At 46.8% G+C, this 18,894-nt stretch overlaps 2 protein-coding genes across 4 annotated transcripts in view; one reads left to right on the forward strand and one right to left on the reverse strand.

Moving 5' to 3' along the window:
* The window catches only part of LOC120949082 (coiled-coil domain-containing protein lobo), a 168,676-nt gene extending 158,042 nt beyond the window's left edge, over window positions 1-10,634 (forward strand). The window contains exons 2-6 of the mRNA XM_040366075.2: window positions 4,254-4,448; window positions 5,618-6,642; window positions 6,726-6,792; window positions 9,616-9,828; window positions 9,896-10,634. Coding sequence (XP_040222009.2) covers window positions 4,254-4,448; window positions 5,618-6,642; window positions 6,726-6,792; window positions 9,616-9,828; window positions 9,896-10,594 — 2,199 coding nt within the window. The 3' untranslated portion in view covers window positions 10,595-10,634. The remainder of the gene's footprint in view (window positions 1-4,253; window positions 4,449-5,617; window positions 6,643-6,725; window positions 6,793-9,615; window positions 9,829-9,895) is intronic.
* Window positions 10,635-12,630: 1,996 nt separating this feature from the next.
* LOC120952774 (uncharacterized) overlaps window positions 12,631-18,894 on the reverse strand; it is a 38,467-nt gene continuing 32,203 nt past the window's right edge. For all 3 annotated transcript variants that reach the window (XM_040372262.2, XM_049606628.1, XM_040372263.2), the window contains exons 4-10: window positions 15,912-16,402; window positions 15,441-15,787; window positions 14,934-15,095; window positions 14,661-14,849; window positions 14,465-14,594; window positions 14,107-14,380; window positions 12,631-13,206 (exon numbers count right to left, since the gene is read on the reverse strand). In XM_040372262.2, coding sequence (XP_040228196.2) covers window positions 13,079-13,206; window positions 14,107-14,380; window positions 14,465-14,594; window positions 14,661-14,849; window positions 14,934-15,095; window positions 15,441-15,787; window positions 15,912-16,402 — 1,721 coding nt within the window. In that variant the 3' untranslated portion in view covers window positions 12,631-13,078. The remainder of the gene's footprint in view (window positions 13,207-14,106; window positions 14,381-14,464; window positions 14,595-14,660; window positions 14,850-14,933; window positions 15,096-15,440; window positions 15,788-15,911; window positions 16,403-18,894) is intronic.

Raw genomic sequence — 18,894 nt, forward strand, 5'->3', positions numbered from 1 at the left:
GTCGTTTTGTTTTCTATTTTTTATTGCCCTTTTTTCCCCGCTGCTTTGCAGTCATGGATTTTTTGGAAGGTACAAGGCTGCGGTAAAGCATTCAGTAAGTTCTGTGTGAATCGATTACTGACCATCCTTAACGCACCGAAGCGCTTCGCACTACGGGCAATCCGTCACATGCTGTCCCACTTATCTACCTTGTTTGCATCCTACACTCGGTCGGTTGCAATGTTGCACTACGCTCGTTTGTTTTACCATAATAAACTATGTTGGCTGCGAAGGCATTTACGATACGGTAGGTAAATAACCTCGAGGGACATTCTCGACCGGAGATAGCAGCCATCGGAAGATATGGCCAGCAGCAACCCGGGTGCCGGGTGATTTGAATGCGCTGTAAACAGAGAGCAGTGACTGTGTTGTTTGTATTATCTTCCATTAAATAATGGTATTGCAATACTGCTGATCCTCTCCCCCCACCCGGTGCTGTTGAGATGTTTACAGTACAGACAATAAATGACTTCATTTTTCAATTGCTCTGTTGTACCGTAAAGTAAATTAAAATACTGCCGATAGGACAACATACGTGTGTGTGTGATTCCAAGTAACCAACTTTAATGCACAAAAGCGGCAGAATTCCCTGATTGCCACCTGTAACCTTTTTCGAACCCGTTCTGAATGGACTTCGGCTATCACATTTATGGCCATTCCTTGAAGTTTGTAAACCGTAGATCGGGGGATTCTGGCAAGTTATCAGGTTCTAAATTGTTGATGAGTAAGTCGGTCTGTAAGTGATTTAACGGTCCATATTAATATGTGTTGTAAAGCTTTTCGTTTAATTGCTGCACTACATGAACGCTCGTTGTTCTGTCCCGAATACATTTGGAAATTGTTTTATTGTTGAAATTAGTACAACAGGTACGAAAATATCATAATAACGGACTTTATATTTTTTTGCTAATTTTAGTTGAAACCTTGCTTGAAGATTGCACATTTGATGTCAAACAGTGTAACCTTTTTGTCAGATAAAGTTCCGATTGCCTTCCGTGTGTTGCCAACTCTCTCTCTGTCTCTTTTTTGTGTGAAACCGACCGATTGTTTAATGCAATTGCTTTCCACCCTCGAAGAGAACGAACGATCGAACGGTCTCCCCCCAAAAAAATGCATCCCCAAAACGTGCAAAGCTCCAAACGCGACCGAGCTTCCCACGACAAACCCCTTAATTAAAACAGCAAAGACAGTACACGGCACATAGAACTATTTGAATCTAGTGAGCTGTGCACTTCCCCTACACTGAATTGATGACCTGCCCTTTCTAGTGGAGGCTCACACGCAGCCCCGGTATTGAATTCCATCATCTTCCAAGTGCGAATCAAAGTCGCCCGGTGTGTACCATTGGTTTGCCCGTGAGCTCGTAAGAAAGAAAAAAAACGGGGTGAAGCGAGAAAACATCAACCACCGGCAAAGACGACTTTGCGCCCCCCCCCGGGTACGGATTGTTTCATCAGGCGTCAATGGTTTCGCAAAGCCCTTTCGTGGTGCTGTTGGTGGAAAATTCATTCCCCCGCCATACGGGCAGGGAATACTGGAGGAAACCCCCGGACCCCGGTCCGGTGTGCAAAAAGTCATCTTCGGGGGCCCCAAAATGTGCGCTCATCTGTGCTTGTGTGTGAATGTGCGAATGCAATTACCTTCGGTAGTGTTTCATTTTCGATTCCGTTCCCGTCATCGTCGTCCGGCTTCTTGGTGTACGCCCGCGCGTGTGTGTGTCGGTGTCGGTTCCATTTCCCGAGCGCTTCATTTCGTTTGATGGATGTTTGGAAAAGTGGCCTGCTGATAAGTCGGAGTGCCGCTCCCGGTGGCAGGCAAAGAGAAATAACAGAAAAAAAGAAATCGGCAAATGTCGAGGACAGAGGAAGAAAAACCCCAGAAACGTCTGCACGTTGGATCAAAACGGTTTGTGAAATCTTAAGGCAATGTACGGGCTCACCCTTGGTTACGGTGCAGCCACCGTGCGTAGTTGTGGCAGTAGGCCGTTCTTTAGTGTCACCGTCCCCATTTGTCACCTCGACATATTCTTTTCCGTGCATTTTTTTTTTGTTGTGTTTTTGCTCTTTGAAATCCGTTGTTTTAGTTTTTTCGTTGTTTTTCGTGCAATGATTTGTTTCGTTTCACTTTTTTTTGACTCTCGCTTTTCGTTCTTCCCCGAAAGATTTGCGATTTCCGTTTTCTTAACGCTTTTGCACTGATTTCGATTCTGTTTCTTTCCCTTTTTTTGCCGGTTAGGTGGTTTTTCCACCCCACCACATTCTTGCGTCGTCTTGCGTCGTCTTTATCGTGCGCTCTTCACTCACTCACTCTCGGGTGCGCCAATCATCCAATCACCTTCATCTAGATGCGTTTGTATTTTTTTTTTCGTTCATTTTGTTTGCTTACTCGTATGCGCTTCTTTGCCGCTTTTCGCTGGGCGCTGTGCTTTCCGTTTCCGGTCGGTCGAGCGACGGGGGGAGGCGAAAAAAACCCCTCGCCAGGATATCTTTCGCTTGCGGACGGGATTGCGTATGCGGGTCTTTCAATTTATCTGTGCCGTTTGGTTTCGTACACACACACACACTCGCACACACATCCATTCCACCTTTGGTTATTCGGCTCCATACCCGGCCAAAATGGAAGCTGGGGCCCGGGGATTTGGTTCGGTAATTCGCACCAATCGGTCGTCGGTGGATTGGAACGTGTTTTCTGGCGGCTGTGTGTGTGTGTGTGTGGCAAAGGGAAAAAGGCGGCAGTGGGAGAGATTGTCCGCATCGTTTCTCCCTCACTACCGGCCCTCAAACACTTTCTTATTCTTGAGCGATTTTCCACTTGCATATCCATTCCACATTGGGTTTTCCCTCATTTTTTTTTCTTCTTTCTCCTTCTTTGGCTTTCCCTACATACACACGGTTGGGGGGTACAATCTCAATCAGAAAACTCAAAACACAGCTTGGCCCCATTGTGACCTGTGCCCGGGCAGGGTGAAGATTCGGATGGGGCGGGGGGGGGAGGTAGTGCGGGAAAGGGCCGGTAAACACTGCCGGGCGGAATTCTCGGGTGAAACATCAATCCGTAATCCGTTCACCGGACCGATCCGTTCATCATTCCGGCTCCAATCGAGGGCAGGACGGATCGTTCGTCAACGCTTATGATGCCTTTCCTGCCTGCCTTTCGCCAAACCCTTCCTACGCTTCTGGCCGTAGGTGCACTATGCTGCGATGTTGCGTTATGTTGTGCTGCGGTCTTTTCGGTGCGGCTCTGTCCCTCTCCCCCATTTGATAAGGTGACTCCAAGTGCGCCAATCGAAGGATCCGGCAGGACATTCAATAAATGGGAAACGGGGAGATGGGGCAGGATGGAAAGTGTTTTACCCAACTGGCTGGGATGGAAAAAGTGGCGAAAAAAAGGATCCATTTCCAGTGTATGTACGCGTGCGTGCGTGTGTGTGTGTGTGCACTTTTTTTCTCCTTATATGTCGCATTATTTTTGGCTTCATTTTCTGCTTTTTCGTCTACTTTTTCGGTCATTCCCTTGCTTGCTTCTGCCCTCGCCACGGCACGATTGATGTCAAGTACATGCACATGGGTGAAAGTGGACACGTGTGTGCAGTTTGAGTTCAGCATATGTGTGTGTGTATGATGTGGCCGGCTTGAGATCGAAATCTCTTACTTGTGCGCACCACGACCGTGGAAAAAGCGTCCGTTGGGACGTCCTCATCAGACCAGACCCAAGCAGAGCACACCTTTGGCTAGGCGGGGGGGAAATTGCTTTTCTGTCTTAGGTTTTTCTCGTCCAATGCCTGCGTCCACCCGCGCACGCCGCACCTTAATTGACATCCTTCCTGTCTAAGAGCTGGGCATAGATTGGGGAGTTGTTTTTTTTCGCTCACCTTCCACTGTTGATTGATGTTGTGCACTTTACCTTTTTTTTTTGGTTTCACAAGACTAAAAATACCAAAACTAGCTTGAAACAATTTGTCGGTAAGACTTGTTTTTGAAAGCAAAAGGTATAACAACATAGTAAAGTAAGTCTGAAATGTATTTTTGTCGAAAAACGCCTAGTGGTATGCAATCCGCTCTTTAAAACGCCAACATTCAGGCAATCTGCTATACAAAACTCCTATTGCTCCCTGTTAGGTCTTAAATGTGTAAACGTAATCGTAATTAGTATGTACTTTAATTGTTTAATAATACTAACTCTCATTGTCTTGCAACTTCTCTTTCCCGTTCCAGCCAACGCGCCTGGTCTCGCCGGACGAGGTGCTGAAGCGGCGGCGTGCGAACAGTTTCGAGCTGGCCACGCTGCTGGCCAGCTTTCTGATCGGAAATGGGTTTGCGGCTTGCGTCGTTTCCGGCTATGCGACGCGCGAAGTGGTCAACAACGATCAGCAACGCGTCGTGTGTCCTTTTGTGCCGGTGGAAGCAGAGGTAAGACAGAGTAGAGTCCCGCACATACATTGAGGTCATTAAATTAGGTCATCTTACACGGAGGACCCCCAAAAGGTCCTTCAAGCGTGCATATTTTATAGAAAAATCATTCACTTCATTACTTCTTCAATGAATCTTCAGCATTTTTATGCTTTTTTTCCTTCTTTGAAACACTCTTCTCTGTGACCTCGTTCGTGTAGTTTCTTTTCGCTTCCTTTTTTGGGGTTCCCTGCGCTCCCTCGCACACCTTTCTTATTATGTTTAATTTTTTTTTGCGCTAATGAGGACACCTACCCGACCGCACCGGAAAAAAAAGCCTCATCCGAGCCCATCTCGGGTCGTCTCGAATTTCGCTCGAAATGCTGATGCATCAGGTTACGCCAATCTGTAACATTGTTCGCGACGAAACCACGACCGGATGCTGGTTGCGGCATTCCAAAACGGGACACAGCAGCAGCGGCAACTGTAGCGAGAAACCCTTTTCTTCGCGCAAGGAACAACACACACACACACACACATCCGGTGAAGAGCTGCACGTGAAGGCGAGCGAGCAAGGCCATGGGGAGCGACGCAAACGCAATTATGCACGAAACGGCTTCCTGAGACGGTGTGCAAACGGTCTGCTATTGATGGGGCAGAAACTTGACCCACCGGGGGCATAAACAGAGCCAAATTTCCACCATCACAGAACGCATAAAAACAGTTCAAGCTATCGGCTAATTTGTTTTACAGCCACATGGAACCTCTCTGTCTCCCTCTCTCTTTCTCTGCCGCATTTTTGTATCGTACAAGAGGAGACAAATGTCCAGAATAATGCCGCATGACATCTGTGCAGCGCACATGTTCACGTGGGTAGGATGGGAAGACAAAAAACCGCGACAGCTAAAGCTTCTTCGGCCATTGAACGCTTGGCGACTGCTCGCCCGTCAATGACCGAGCCGCGCAAGGATAACGATGTAAAATGTGAGGTACACATTATAATAACATAAAAGCCAACCCCCGTTTCGTTCAAGAACCGAGCTTCAAAGTGTGGTAAAGAAAGTCTAAGAGGTTAACGATCCAAACCGTGCTGACAAAAGTGTTGTTGCGTCTCGTGAGGCATTTTATTACAGTGTTTTTCTTTCTAAAAATTAACTTTTTGCTACCCAAACTGCTCCACTTCTTTGCAGGAAAGCACCGAAGAGGAGCAACCGGAGCCGCCGAACAAGTATCAACTCCGCCAACCGCCCGACCTGCGCAGCCAGTACCTGCTCAGCATCGAGGAGGAAAAGGTGGCCAAAGTGCAGGCGGAAGAAGCGAATCGATTGGCCGCCGAACAGGAGGAGCGCGAACGGCTCGAGCAGCCCCCGAACGATCCCAAGCGGGGCCATCGCGTCCACGCCTGGGTGGCCATCGTGCTCAATGCGCCCTGGTGCTACAAACCGGGCTACCGCGAGACGGCCCTCGATCCAAACACGGGCGAACAGGTGCTGCAGCCGCCGAGTGCCTTCTTTCTCGAACCGTCCACCGGATTCCGGCACGAGGTGTCCTCGCCCGACTATCTCGCCATCGAGAGCGTGTGGAACCAGCACAACTACTACGTCAACAAGCAGGATCCGGCCGCAGGCCTAGCGGCAATGCGCTGGGATCTGGCCGAGGGGCGCGACTGGGAACACTTTCTGCCGGGGGAACCGTACGAGCTGCGGGAGGACAGTGCGGTGCCGGAGGATCAGGACCCGCTCACCACGGAGGAGGAGATCGAGAAGGAGAAACATCTCGACATGCCGACGTCCTGGGTGCGGTCGCTGAACGTCTCGCGGACCGACTACGAGCAGCGGTTCCCGGACGGCACCAAGGTGATCTACTTCAAGAAGACGATCTACGAGCGGTTCGCACCGTACCGCAATTTGATCGGCTTGGTGCGGCGCATCACGACGTACGATACGCTCGACTACGACGATCCGATCAGCCGGTGGGAGTTTTACGCCAACCGGGACGATCAGCTCAACCTGGTGCGCATCGAGTACCGGACGAACGAGACGGAGGAACGGTTCGACAAGGGCCGGCCGGACTGTTTGCGCTCGCTGAAGCACCGGGCGGCGCCGAACAATGAGTACGAGCTGCGGTTCTTTTACCAGTACCGGTTCGATGCGCTGCGTACGCTGGTGTACCATGCCGAGTACATACAGGAGCACTACGATAAGCGCGATGATCGGTAAGTGCGCTTCGTCGCGAAAGGCGTTAGTGTAGTTGTTGTGTCTGCTAAACAAACTTCACTGCTTTTCGAACCCCGTCTAGGTTATATTATCGCGAGTTTCACAACATTCCCAAGGATCCGGTCACCAAAGAACCAAGCAAGTTGACGGTAAGTACGAGCAATTTAATGAAAAAGTCGTTTATTTGGAAAATAGTTAAAATTACAACAAAAATACCTTCAATGGCATTCGAGCGTAGACACTGTAGCGACATCTGTTGGCAGCGCACAAGTTTGCTTTATGTTTTTAGTACTCGTCAACAGATGGCGCTGGTAGAAAGGTTGCCTGTTTTCGAGTAGTCTGCTCGAAACAGTCGCCATTCGCACTATGGTTCGAATCAATGGAAAGAACAATAATCTCTTCTTGCTATACAAATTCTGGAGGGTAAGGCGCATTAGTTTCGTTGCACCCTACATACTTGGATAACAACATTTTTGCACTAAATTTCTACATTCAATACAACAAAAACATGGGCAACGAAATCAGTTGCTACCTTCTCAAATCCTAAACCAGGATAGGTTCACGATCCATTCCATGACAGATACATATGCAGGTATAAGCTGGCATCGCGAAAGAAATGGTTTAAAATTAACAGTCGTTAAAAACTGAGCTGAGTTCATTTGTTAATTTTAACGACTGGTCCTATGCCGTCGTTAAACAAACGACTGTCAAGAGCGTATGCGATACAAATTAATAGTCGTTTAATTATATTGCTCGATTTTTTTACCCGTGTTTGCCTATATGCGATATCGAGCAGTCGTTAACTGTTAAACCAAAATGAACTTTAAACGACAGTTAAAAAGAGTTCATTTATTCGCGATGCCGGCTATATTTTTCAAATTACAATAATATAAGGGAGTTTCAGGATGCCTTTGATTTAGATTTGGGAACAGTTGCAGGAATTGTTTTGGGTACAGTATCAGTTCCAGGTAAAAGTAGGTTGAAAATAAGTTCCTGGATCGATATGGGGGTCAGAAATAGTCCCAGGATCGGTAAGGACATTGGAATATGTTTCATTTCTTCAGGACCAGTCATAGAACCAATTTGAATGTGGTATCAGGTCCAAGGCTAATTAGTATGGATTCTGAATTAGTTTCTCTTGAAATACACTGGTGGACATAAAAATAGGAACTTTTTTCTGTGACCGAAAGACATAGTTCTTGTCAGAAATATTTGGTAGCCCTGAAAAGGACTGTTTAAGTGGTTGTTGGGAGGAGGTGTTGCGGTGTTCCACAGAGCGAAAACACATTCTAACGATCAATGTGGTAACCGTTATTCGCTATCACTTCCTGACAGCGTTTGGCCATATCGCCGATGAGGTTACGGCATTCGCTTCTGGGTATGCGTTTCCACAAATCCTTGCAGCGTGCCCATCCGCTGATGATGCATGCTGGTTCTTGAGCTGGTCCTTAAGAATTGACCACAGATTTTCAATTGGGTTGAGGTCAGGACTCAACGCAGGCCACGGTAGAACTTGCACATCCTGAGTTGCCAAATAACATTTAGCTGTTCGCGATGTGTGCTTAGAGTCGTTATCATGCTGAAAGATGTAATGCTCTTCGTCTCCGAATTTTTGTCGGGCGTATGGCAACATCTTACGACTAAGTATTTTTCTATACCCTTCCGAGTTCAGTGTCCCGTTGATACGGAACAAAGGACCCGGGCCGTGCCAGGAGAAGCAACCCCACACCATTACGTGGCCGCCTCCGTGACTTAGGGTTTTTATCGTATTTTTCGGATGATACGCCTGATTAGGAAGGCGCCAGACGTATTTAATGCCGTCCGAACCATCCAGATTGATTCTGGACTCATCCGAAAAAATGATTTTGCTCCACCAAAAGATGGATGCAGCTAAATGTTCTTCGGCAAACCGAATGCGCGCTTCTACGTGGTGCGGCAGCAGCTTACAAACCTTCCGCGGTCTCCGGGCACAGAACCCAGCGGTGTGTAAACGGCGAGACACCGTTTTCGCCGAAACTTGCAAACCAAGCTCCTGTTTGATTTGAGCACAAGTTTTGAAAGGATCCGCCCTGATCATCTCAACAATCTGCCCGTCAACGTCGGCCGTTGTTTTTCGCGGACGACCTGTCGATTTACCCGTAGCCTCGCTATGAATGGCGTTGTCCACAAACGTCCGCGAACGGCCGAACGCCTTGCAGATTGTCTTGATCGGCACGTTCTCACGATATAGCCCCTGAATGTGTTTTCGCTCCTCTGGTGTGCAGTGCTTTCCGCGACCCATGATGATTTTGTGGAATTTTTAAATAGCAACCTTTCACAACCTGATAGCAACCTGATGGAAGAATGAAGCGCAACACGGTTTGGCTCTCCTTTTATACTGCCGCAAAACGCTGCCGGCACTCAAAACTCAGATAAGTAGCGCACCAAAAATGAGAGTATAAAAGGCAAAAATAGGCTATTGCAAATTCAGTACGCCTCGAACTGTTGGCGATGACACACCTAGTGAACGCAAAAAAACACGCAAATTTTTTTTTCCTATTTTTATGTCCACCAGTGTACCCTTGGAAATTACAGGGACTTTCAGGGGTTTTGATAATTTTGGAACACTTTCTTAACTCTGTATTATACGAAGAGAACTTTATACAAACCGAAGTGGACTCTAGAGCACTTGTTTTGAATAGGCTGATTTGGAATCAGATGGGAATTAGCAACATGCCTGTCCTAAAAGGTTACCCTACAGTCCAATACTCTTCATATACAGTTCACTTCCCATAAGAAAGAGTCAAGAAAGATTCGCAAAATTTTCAGACCCTAGGATAACTCCTGTAAAAGACATCTGAGAATTGATTTGTCTCCAAAACTACCCTTGTGTGCACTCTGAAGTTATTAAGTACCTCCGAAATAGATTGCGTATCCATGTAAACCGACCAAATAAGAAACATAAAACATAAAACCATCATTCACTATTTCAGGACATTACTGAAAAGTTTCATCAACATCCGACCAAAGAGCCAGTGAAGGATATTGCGATCCGGAATTGCTACATACAGGATAACAAGATTGCCCTCCAGTTTCACTACGGTGAGGACTGCATTACTGCCTCCACGCGTGAGTTTGTCAAGCCGCCCAAGTCCGAGATGGGCGAAGAAGTGCCGTACGATCCTGCCTGCACCTCTGGCTATGTGGTAAGCTAGTTACGCTCCTTACATCAAGTGCCCCATCTAACCCCCCTCCACTCTCTCTCTACACTAGTCCAACCCCTGGGACCCGCAACCGACGCAGCTCGATCTGTTCCTCCTTCTCAAGGAGCAGCTCAAGGCGGAAGAGCTCGCCTCGCACGCCTTCCGCCGTCGTGTGGTCGAAATCGATACGATGCTTAGCGAGCGGCGCAAGCAAACCGACTCACCGCGCCTCACCAACAGTCTGTTCGATCCGCTGCGCAACGAGGAGGCCCGTCAGCAGCGGCTGGCCAAGTACGAAGCGATCAAGGCACGGGAGGAACAGATCAAGCAGCAGCAGGCCGACTTCCTGGCACCGTATCTGCTCCGGCTCGGCAACACCAGCAAGCGTCCACCGACCCGGGCCCAGGTGATGGCACTGTACCGGGACTGTACGACGGATCTGCGCCGGTTCTACCAGCGGCTCGAGGAAGAGCTGCGCAACCGGTGCGACGATCTGATCACGGAGGAGCAATCGCTCAAGCGGTTTCTGGCCCGCTTCCAGCAACACTTTGAGGACGCCGAGTACGAGAAGTTCATTGCCGAGGGAGAGACGATCGAGCGGGATAAGCACATACTGCAGATGCGCCTCGAGAACATACAGGACGACTACCGGCGTAAAGCGGCCCATCTGCGGCAGGCGTTGCGGGAAGATGAGCGCCTCAGACCGTACTTTGGTGCGGAGCTGGAGGAGTCACCGTGTTGTGAGCGAAGTGATTATGACGAAGAATGATGGAGAGTTGGTGGAGGCCGCTTGGTGTCTTGTGTGTGAGTGTTTTTCTAATGCGTTTAAAAATATTGTCTAAACTGCTAAAATTTTGAGTGAAATAAAAAAAAAGAAGAAACATTTCCCACCATACCTATCACGATATGTCCACTTTCTTCTGTTCTTTCAATCTTGATACTATCGATTACACTCTTTCGTTTTCGTTTGATTTACCTTTTTTTTTATTCAAAAGTAGTTGTGTTGTAATTCTTTCATACATGTTTCGCGATTTCTATTGGATTTTATTTATTTATATTTTTTGGTTTTTCGGTTTCGATGCACGAACAGCTTCACTCCACGCCTAACCCTTTTGCCTTCGCAGAAGTACCTAATATGACTGCCTGCGACGATACTAATGATACTTGAATCGTCCCCCCCGTTCCCCACTTTCCTGCGCACTCCGCGATGAGTGACGACTGTGTGTGTCTGTGTCTGTGTATGTGTGTGACACTGTATGCTGTCCATGTGTAGGCGGGTTTTGCAGCTGTTTTTGTTGCAGTTTTTGCTAATACGAAACGAATTCCGCCTATGTACTTTGACGAGATTTGATAACCTAGACGGATGTTTCCGAGTGTGTTTTTTTTTTCGGTGTTGTACGGAATTGTGGCATTTATTACAGTGTCTCTGTCTCTGTTTGGGTTGTTGTTGTTGTGCAAAATCTCATCGCGCTTTCGACGTGTTTCCCATGTCCTTTCGTATGTTTACCACATGCTATCTTACATTATTGATATCGGTTACTAAAAGTGTGTTATGTTTTCATGTTCGCTTGCGTGTATGCTGCTTATCGTCGCATTCGTGTCAGTTTATGTGTGTGTGTAATGTGTGTAATACCCTTTTTTTCTCTTAATGTATTTGACTATTTGTGTATATACTGTTTTGACTAACCGATTGTGTTTGTTCTCCCTCTTATTCTTCCGCGTTTTCTTCTTTCTCTATTCCTTCTAAATGCTAACGACTTATGCTTTGTTTTCTTCTCTTGCTTTATTACAGTGCTGGTTTGCTGTTTTTTGCTATTATTTTCGATCGCTTTACATTTCTTAACTTTAATTTCCTTGCTCTGTGTATTCGCACTCTGAACGTTCGCAACTTCCTAAGCATTGATTGATTTTTCTTTCCCTTCCCCCGGAGTACTCTTTTCAGCTGAGTGCGTTTGTCTTCTTTTCTTTTTGTCAGATTTTTCACCATCTCAGTACGATCTTTTTCTCACCTCCAAATGTCGCATTCCATTTCTTTCAGCTAATTCATGCTTTCCCTTTTCTTTGCATGTAGTACAAAATATCTAAATATATATGTAGTTTAAATGTATATGCACTGTATATGTATGTACGTGTATACATATATATGTATATATATACTTCCTTGGGTATAATTAAATTAAAGAAGTACAAAATTATTCTCTCTCTCTCTGTCTCTGTCTTTCTCCCTTGTACCGGCCTGGTCGGGTTTGCTTTACATTTCGTTTCGCTTTTGTGTCCTATTTCCTGAAATTTGCGTTTCTTTGTGTTGTGTCTGTACTACACTGATGACGACCTTTGGTTACGATAGTTATCGCTATGCTTGCGCTTCCCCTTTCTGCTTTCCTGTCTTCTCCATTTCCTTTTTGCACTGTACAAGGATAAACTGCAACTATGCATACTTGCGTTTTTACTGTGTGTAGGTGTGTGTGTGTATGTGGGTATGTTTGTTAGCTAAACAAGTGAAGTGTTCAAGTGATACTGTACTGGTTTGCTGCACGGCAAAAGTCTTCTTCTAAACGCGATTTTTTCGTTCTATTGTATCTTGTTTTTTTTTTTATTATTATCTACGCATCACATGCGGCAGGTGCACGTGCTGAAGTCGAAGAATGTTGGTTGCGTACTTGCGGCGCAACCATAACGCCATGCGTCTGCGGGATGTTGTGTCTCTCTACCGAATCGTTTCGCTTCACTACTGTCCCACTATTTACAAGTAAATTCGATTTTTCACCTTGCCACACACGATTGGTTAGCCTCTAGGATAGCTAGTTCTTCTTCTTCTTCTTCTTCTTCTTCTTCTTCTTCGATCGACTGACTCTAACCACTGGAAAAGATACTAGGAAGGGTAGAAGGGAACCTGGTGCTAGTACTGTACAATTGGCCGTGCGACGGAGCTGCTGCTGTGTGTGTGTATGTGTTCTGCTTCAAAAAACGGAAAGTACACCATCGGAACTGCACACTCTTCTTAGGGCACACTATCTTTCTCTCCCCTTTCTTCCCTGTGCGATTGTAGCCCCCCGTTTTGCCAATCTCGTTATCAGCAATCCCATCTGGATTTCAGTCGGACTTGTGCTTAAGGGATCGACGCTTTTCCGCCTCCCGTTCCACCCCCTAAATAGGTAAGCGTCCATGTTGCGTGCTGCTGTCCTTCGCCTGCCCGCTCTCCCCTACCTGTCCGTTCCGTTCCGCGGTGCCAAACTTAAATGAGAATTAAATGTTAATAGCTTATCGATAACGAGCCCGTCTGGCCGATGCAGCGCCCCTCGTCGTCGAACGTGGCCAGCGTGAGGCGGGCGAACTTGTTGCTCAGCACACCGATGCCATTGTTCTTGATTGGGTTCGTTTCTGGCGGTGGGGAGCAAAGGGAGAAACAGAAAAGAAATGAGTAAGTTTGGTGCTTTTTGTTTCGGTCCTTTCTGCTGGGCAGTACATCAAACGGTGGTGCGTATTATCCTTTTGCTATTAGCTCGAAACGAAGAAATCGAACGACTTTTTCCCTTTCTTTGACGTGGATATTTAGGGACCGGATTTAAGTGTCCTTTCCAATAGGAAAGCAATTTCATAAACAGAACCATTTTGCTTAGTAGCATCGGCTTCCCTTGTTGATACGAGCCTTAGCAACGAGGCACACAGGGCACATACTACACACAGGGACAACTGGTCTCCCACACTAACCATAGCAACCAATGCTCAAAAACGTCATCGCTTGCTGAGGTATCCCCTAAGATAAATACCGTTCTTAAGTTTGTTTACATTGGCCCCGTGGCATTTCAAATTGAAGTTAATTGTTTCCTTTCTTTGCCGTTTCCTCGTGCCACTATGGCCAGAATCTACGCTCAAAGTTGGAATGTTTGCTGTGCGCTTGCATAGCGTACTCTCGTTGCTATTTCAGCTATTGGTTCGTGAAACCATTTTGCAAACGCTTGCGCTATTTATATGGGCAAAGTGCACGCTCAAGGAAGATTCCAACAGTTCGTTACCGAGAACCATGCCTCTTTTCATGTTTCGCATAGCACAACATCTAAAACTATCTTCTCGTCGCTTCCAGTGATACTTCAGCACAGAGCCGTCTGGGGCAGGAATTTCCTAACCGCTGCTTGCAATGTTTTCAGTAAAAGCGAAACGTAAGCATCTATCAGTTATACGCTTCCTCTGGTCACATCCTCTTCCTGTGACCATTACCGCGACAAACTTTCAAACTGGGTGGGGCAGTTTGGGACGCCACTTAACGTAACGTTTACTCACCCACGTAGGTGTTGTCCGCCAGTCCACCGGCGGCCTGGTCCGCATCGGCACCGCTCTCCTTTCGCCGCTTGTCCTGCTCGATGAAGTGCGTGATTAAGGCGTCTACCATGGCGGCCTGGCGGGAAAAGATTTGCATCAGCTTGGTGGCCGCGATGCCGTTCTCCACCGCGCCAAACTGCAGAAAGATGCACGGCAAGCACTCCGGATCGTTCACGTTGCTTGGTTTCGCGTACTCCCACGAGAACTCTTCGTACTTTAGCCCCAGCAGCAGTGTCTGTCGAAGGATGGATGGATGAAAACGATTGGAAACGGTGGTCAATGGGTGTCTGTTTTCGTAACACTCTCCCCCCACACTTACACATTCGATCTGATCGATCACGAAGATCCCCCGCTCGTTGACCGCTATCAGGACGGGCAGATCCTTCTGCTGCATCAAGCTCATAAGACCACGTACCGGTTGTTCGACTTGTCCGTGGAAGTAGGCCGCCCTGAACAGGAGTACAAACACGCGTTACATTAGTCTCGCATTTCACATTAACTCCGTGGAGGCTTACCCGTAGAACGGCAGACCCCAGCAAAACTCGAGATACTTCCGCATCAGCTTCTTGGTGGTAGCCGTTGTTGGAACGCGCTTGAACTGCTCCAACAGCCGTACCTCGGCCGACGATCGCTGACTGATCGGCAACCAGGACCAGCTCGAGCTTTTGGCCACGTGTGCCGGCAGGAAGCGGAATTGATTCTCCCTACAAACCAAACAAACGAAGCGGGAATGAAATAAACTGGCAAGGGGGGCAACAGGGTGTCCAGAGAGGGACGGTTATACTTACCGGAAGTAGCTAGTTGTGTGCGTGTGGGAATTGTACGGGCCCAGCTCTATCCGGGCCTGGATGCCACCGAGCATGATCGATTGCGACGGTTCCATGACGTACCGGCCGAGCAGTACGTTGTGTCTTGCCTCCTCGTACAGCAGCTCCAATATCCGCGGATCTCTGTCAAGTGGCACCGAAGGGAGGAGAGAGAGAGTGCAATTAATTAGTATTTGCAGAGGATTCAAGCGATTGCATAGTTTTAGGCGGACACAGTAAACGGATTGAGAAAGGGATAAAACAATTGCATACATTTAGGCGGAATAAAACGGGTAAAACTTGGGACAGTTTATCTGCATGAAAGATTCAATTCTGGGAACATTGTTAATTTTATGTAGGAATATTGGTTAGTTCTATTGCAAAATAATCATTAAAAAAGCATAAAAACTACTCATGAAAATTATATATGCAATTTTTCCCCCTTTTCAAACAACACCAAAGAAGCTTCCGATCACTTCTACAACTTACTTGATCTTTTCCTCGTCCCGCCGGGAGAAGAACACGTTCCGCCGGAGCGTCGTCATCGGCTCGTCGGACAGCTTCTCCAGCTCGTTCCCGTGGCTGTGCTTGTCCAGCAGCTTCGACCAGGCGACGCGCACCGCGTACGGCCGATGGTGCGGCTTGAGCTGCACCTCCAGCAGCGGGCTGGTCATCCACAGCCCGAACACGCTCTGGGCCAGCAATTTGTTCGTTATACCTAGTTCTTCACAGCCAAGGGCGGCGGCAAGCATCACCTGCGCCGGGCACTGTGCCGTGCCCTCGATCTCCATATGTACAGCGATCCGCGACATCAGGTAGACCACCGTCGGGATCACCTGAAGGAGCGAGAGAGGGAAAGGCAGAGAGTCGAGAGAAGCAAAAGAAGAAGAAAAAAAAACAAAAGGTGATGAACATCATCTGCTGTGAGATGCTTGTGTCGCGCGTGCTCGCGTGCTCTACCTTCTGCATCGGTCGCGGGGGTGCCAGGGTCGTTGTGCTGGTCGTCGTTGCCGTTGTCGTCGTCATCGTGCTCGCGGTTACCGGTCGTGCCACCACGTTCACGGTCACGTTCACGTTCACACCACTCGAGTGTGGTGGCAGTTGCTGCTGCTGCTGCTGCTGTTGCTGGGCGGTGGCTGAGCTGACCACGAACGGGTTGTCTTCGGACCACAGTCCCGCGGAGGTGGCGGCGGCCGACGAAGACGAAGGATAGCTCGCAACGACGTTTGGCGGTAGATTAGGACCGCTTGCTACACTGGCCGTTGATTGTTGTAGCTGCTTTTGCTGCTGCTGTGGTTGCGGTTGCTGTTTGCTGTACAAGCTCTGCTGCTGCTTTGCCGCACTGTTGCTATTGCCTGTCGTCGTTGAGGCTTTTGGTTGATGGAGCAGTGTTTCATTGCCGTTTCCCTGGCTTAACTGGTAGCTGCCACTGGTTGTGTTCGATACGGGCCCTGCAACAGCGCAATGGATTGAAATACGATGTTAAGTTGTTTTCAATGGAATTGGTTATAATTTTCAATGAAACTCTGTTCAATAAAGTGCTCTGTTCAATAAACAAAGAACAATTCAATAAAGTGCTGTAGGGGTACTCCAATGTACCACATGATAATAAATTGCATTGATAAGCGAAATTAATTTCATTACATCGTGAACACCATCGTTGCTCTGCATTTGTTTGATCAGGTTTTTTTGTTATATTCCCATTATTTTTTAACTTTTAACATCATGCTAGACAACCTCCCCTTACAACATTCCTAATTAACATATTTACATTCCGCCGTACGTTTGCTCAACCTCAACCCCCTGCCTTACGTTCGTCCTTCGAGAAGCATTGGCAATACTTCCGATGCATAAACCATGAGTGTAAACATGTATTAATTCAAACAAACATTGTATGTAAATAACTGAGGTATGTTTTCCTTCATTCAATCAACACTCTAGCCCGCATTCTCGATAGCCGTTTGATGTTTTCGTTTCGTATGCTGGTTTAGAATATATGTTATTGGTTATTAATGTTTGCATTTAAAAAAATTGACAAAAATTGTCAATTTTTCATGGCTTTATCTTCACCCGCACTAACAAAACGTTAGATGCACTTTCAGTAATAGTATCCTATGAGTCAGTAGCCCAAATTGGAAAGCTCCATCAGTCGAACTCTAACCGTGATGGCCAATGTTTGAATGTGTGCACGCCACAACGGGAACGAACATTGTACAGCAGTTTGTGGACATTGGATAAGTCCATTCCAGCATCTACAAAATGTTGGCACTATTAGCCAACAATCGAGCTTTGAAAAAAAAGCCCGGTTCCGAATGGCCAACGACACTGAGCGGCGACTTGAGGCTCCAGAGGAAGCTGAAGATGAAGACCGAGAGAACAATCGTCACATCGCTGCGTTACCAACACGAGGCAGAAGCTCTACACCAACAATTTTGTCGCAAAAACTGAGGAGGAATTGATAAACTTCGAGGATAGAACATTAAACATGTTTACACGCATGTCTTCGTCCGTCATGGCGTAGGTCCTGATAACTTCTTAAAGGCAGCTCGCAAGGTCGTAGAGTTATTTTCGCAAGAAAGCTTCACTAAAAACCTTTCAAATGATGTTTATGGCAAGCAATTATCTATGTTGTTTTTTGTTTTGTTCTATAGTCATTCGATAAAAATGCCCACTAACAACATGCCCGTCAGGGGTTCAAGCCCAGAATGGACCATGCCCCCATACGTAGGAAATACTATCCTGCTATGATAATTGATAAGTCGCTGAAAGCCAAGCCCACTAGTGATACAGGTAGGCTTTGAACGACAACGGTTGTTGCGCCAAAGAAGAAGAAGAAGAAGAAGAAGAAGAAGAAGAAGAAGAAGAAGAAGAAGAAGAAGAAGAAGAAGAAGAAGAAGAAGAAGAAGAAGAAGAAGAAGAAGAAGAAGAAGAAGAAGAAGAAGAAGAAGAAGAAGAAGAAGAAGAAGAAGAAGAAGAAGAAGAAGAAGAAGAAGAAGAAGAAGAAGAAGAAGAAGAAGAAGAAGAAGAAGAAGAAGAAGAAGAAGAAGAAGAAGAAGAAGAAGAAGAAGAAGAAGAAGAAGAAGAAGAAGAAGAAGAAGAAGAAGAAGAAGAAGAAGAAGAAGAAGAAGAAGAAGAAGAAGAAGAAGAAGAAGAAGAAGAAGAAGAAGAAGAAGAAGAAGAAGAAGAAGAAGAAGAAGAAGAAGAAGAAGAAGAAGAAGAAGAAGAAGAAGAAGAAGAAGAAGAAGAAGAAGAAGAAGAAGGAGAAGGAGAAGGAGAAGGAGAAGAAGGAGGAGGAGGAGAAGGAGAAGGAGAAGGAGAAGGAGAAGAAGGAGGAGGAGGAGGAGAAGAAGAATAAGAAGAAGAAGGAGGAGGAGGAGGAGAAGAAGAAGAAGAAGAAGAATAAGAAGAAGAATAAGAAGAAGAATTCGAAAAAAGTCAATTTTTTAATGCAAACGTAACAATATAACTGCTTAGGTGGTTTTACGATACAAATATAGCATTTTCAAGGAGACGCACCAAGATAGCTCAGCATTCGTTGTACCATTCCATTAACGGGGATATTTCTCTGTTTTACAACTTTAACGTACTCACAAAAACATCATTCGCACCACCCTTGAGAATTCTTCGGAAAGAAGGCTTGCAAAACATGACACATTTACGATTTTCTACAGAAAAAAAACGCACACACAAAAGTGCAACAGCAGTGTGATTGTGTGGTGCAGTGCAACCTTATTCCAACCTGGTCTGGTGCGTTTCCTGTACAGAAAGAAATACAAAAAACAGATAGATAAATCACTACTTCCAAAGCGTCCTACCCCGTGCGGCTTTAGAACACTGGCGCCCTCCCCCCCACCCCCTTCCCCACTTTTCGATAAGCGAAAGCCAAGGCTTTACTCATACCGGGGCTCCCATTGATAGGGACAGCCGACAATGGTAAGGGCTA

Source organism: Anopheles coluzzii, chromosome 2 (assembly GCF_943734685.1).
Source record: "Anopheles coluzzii chromosome 2, AcolN3, whole genome shotgun sequence".
NCBI classification, from domain to species: Eukaryota; Metazoa; Arthropoda; class Insecta; order Diptera; family Culicidae; genus Anopheles; species Anopheles coluzzii.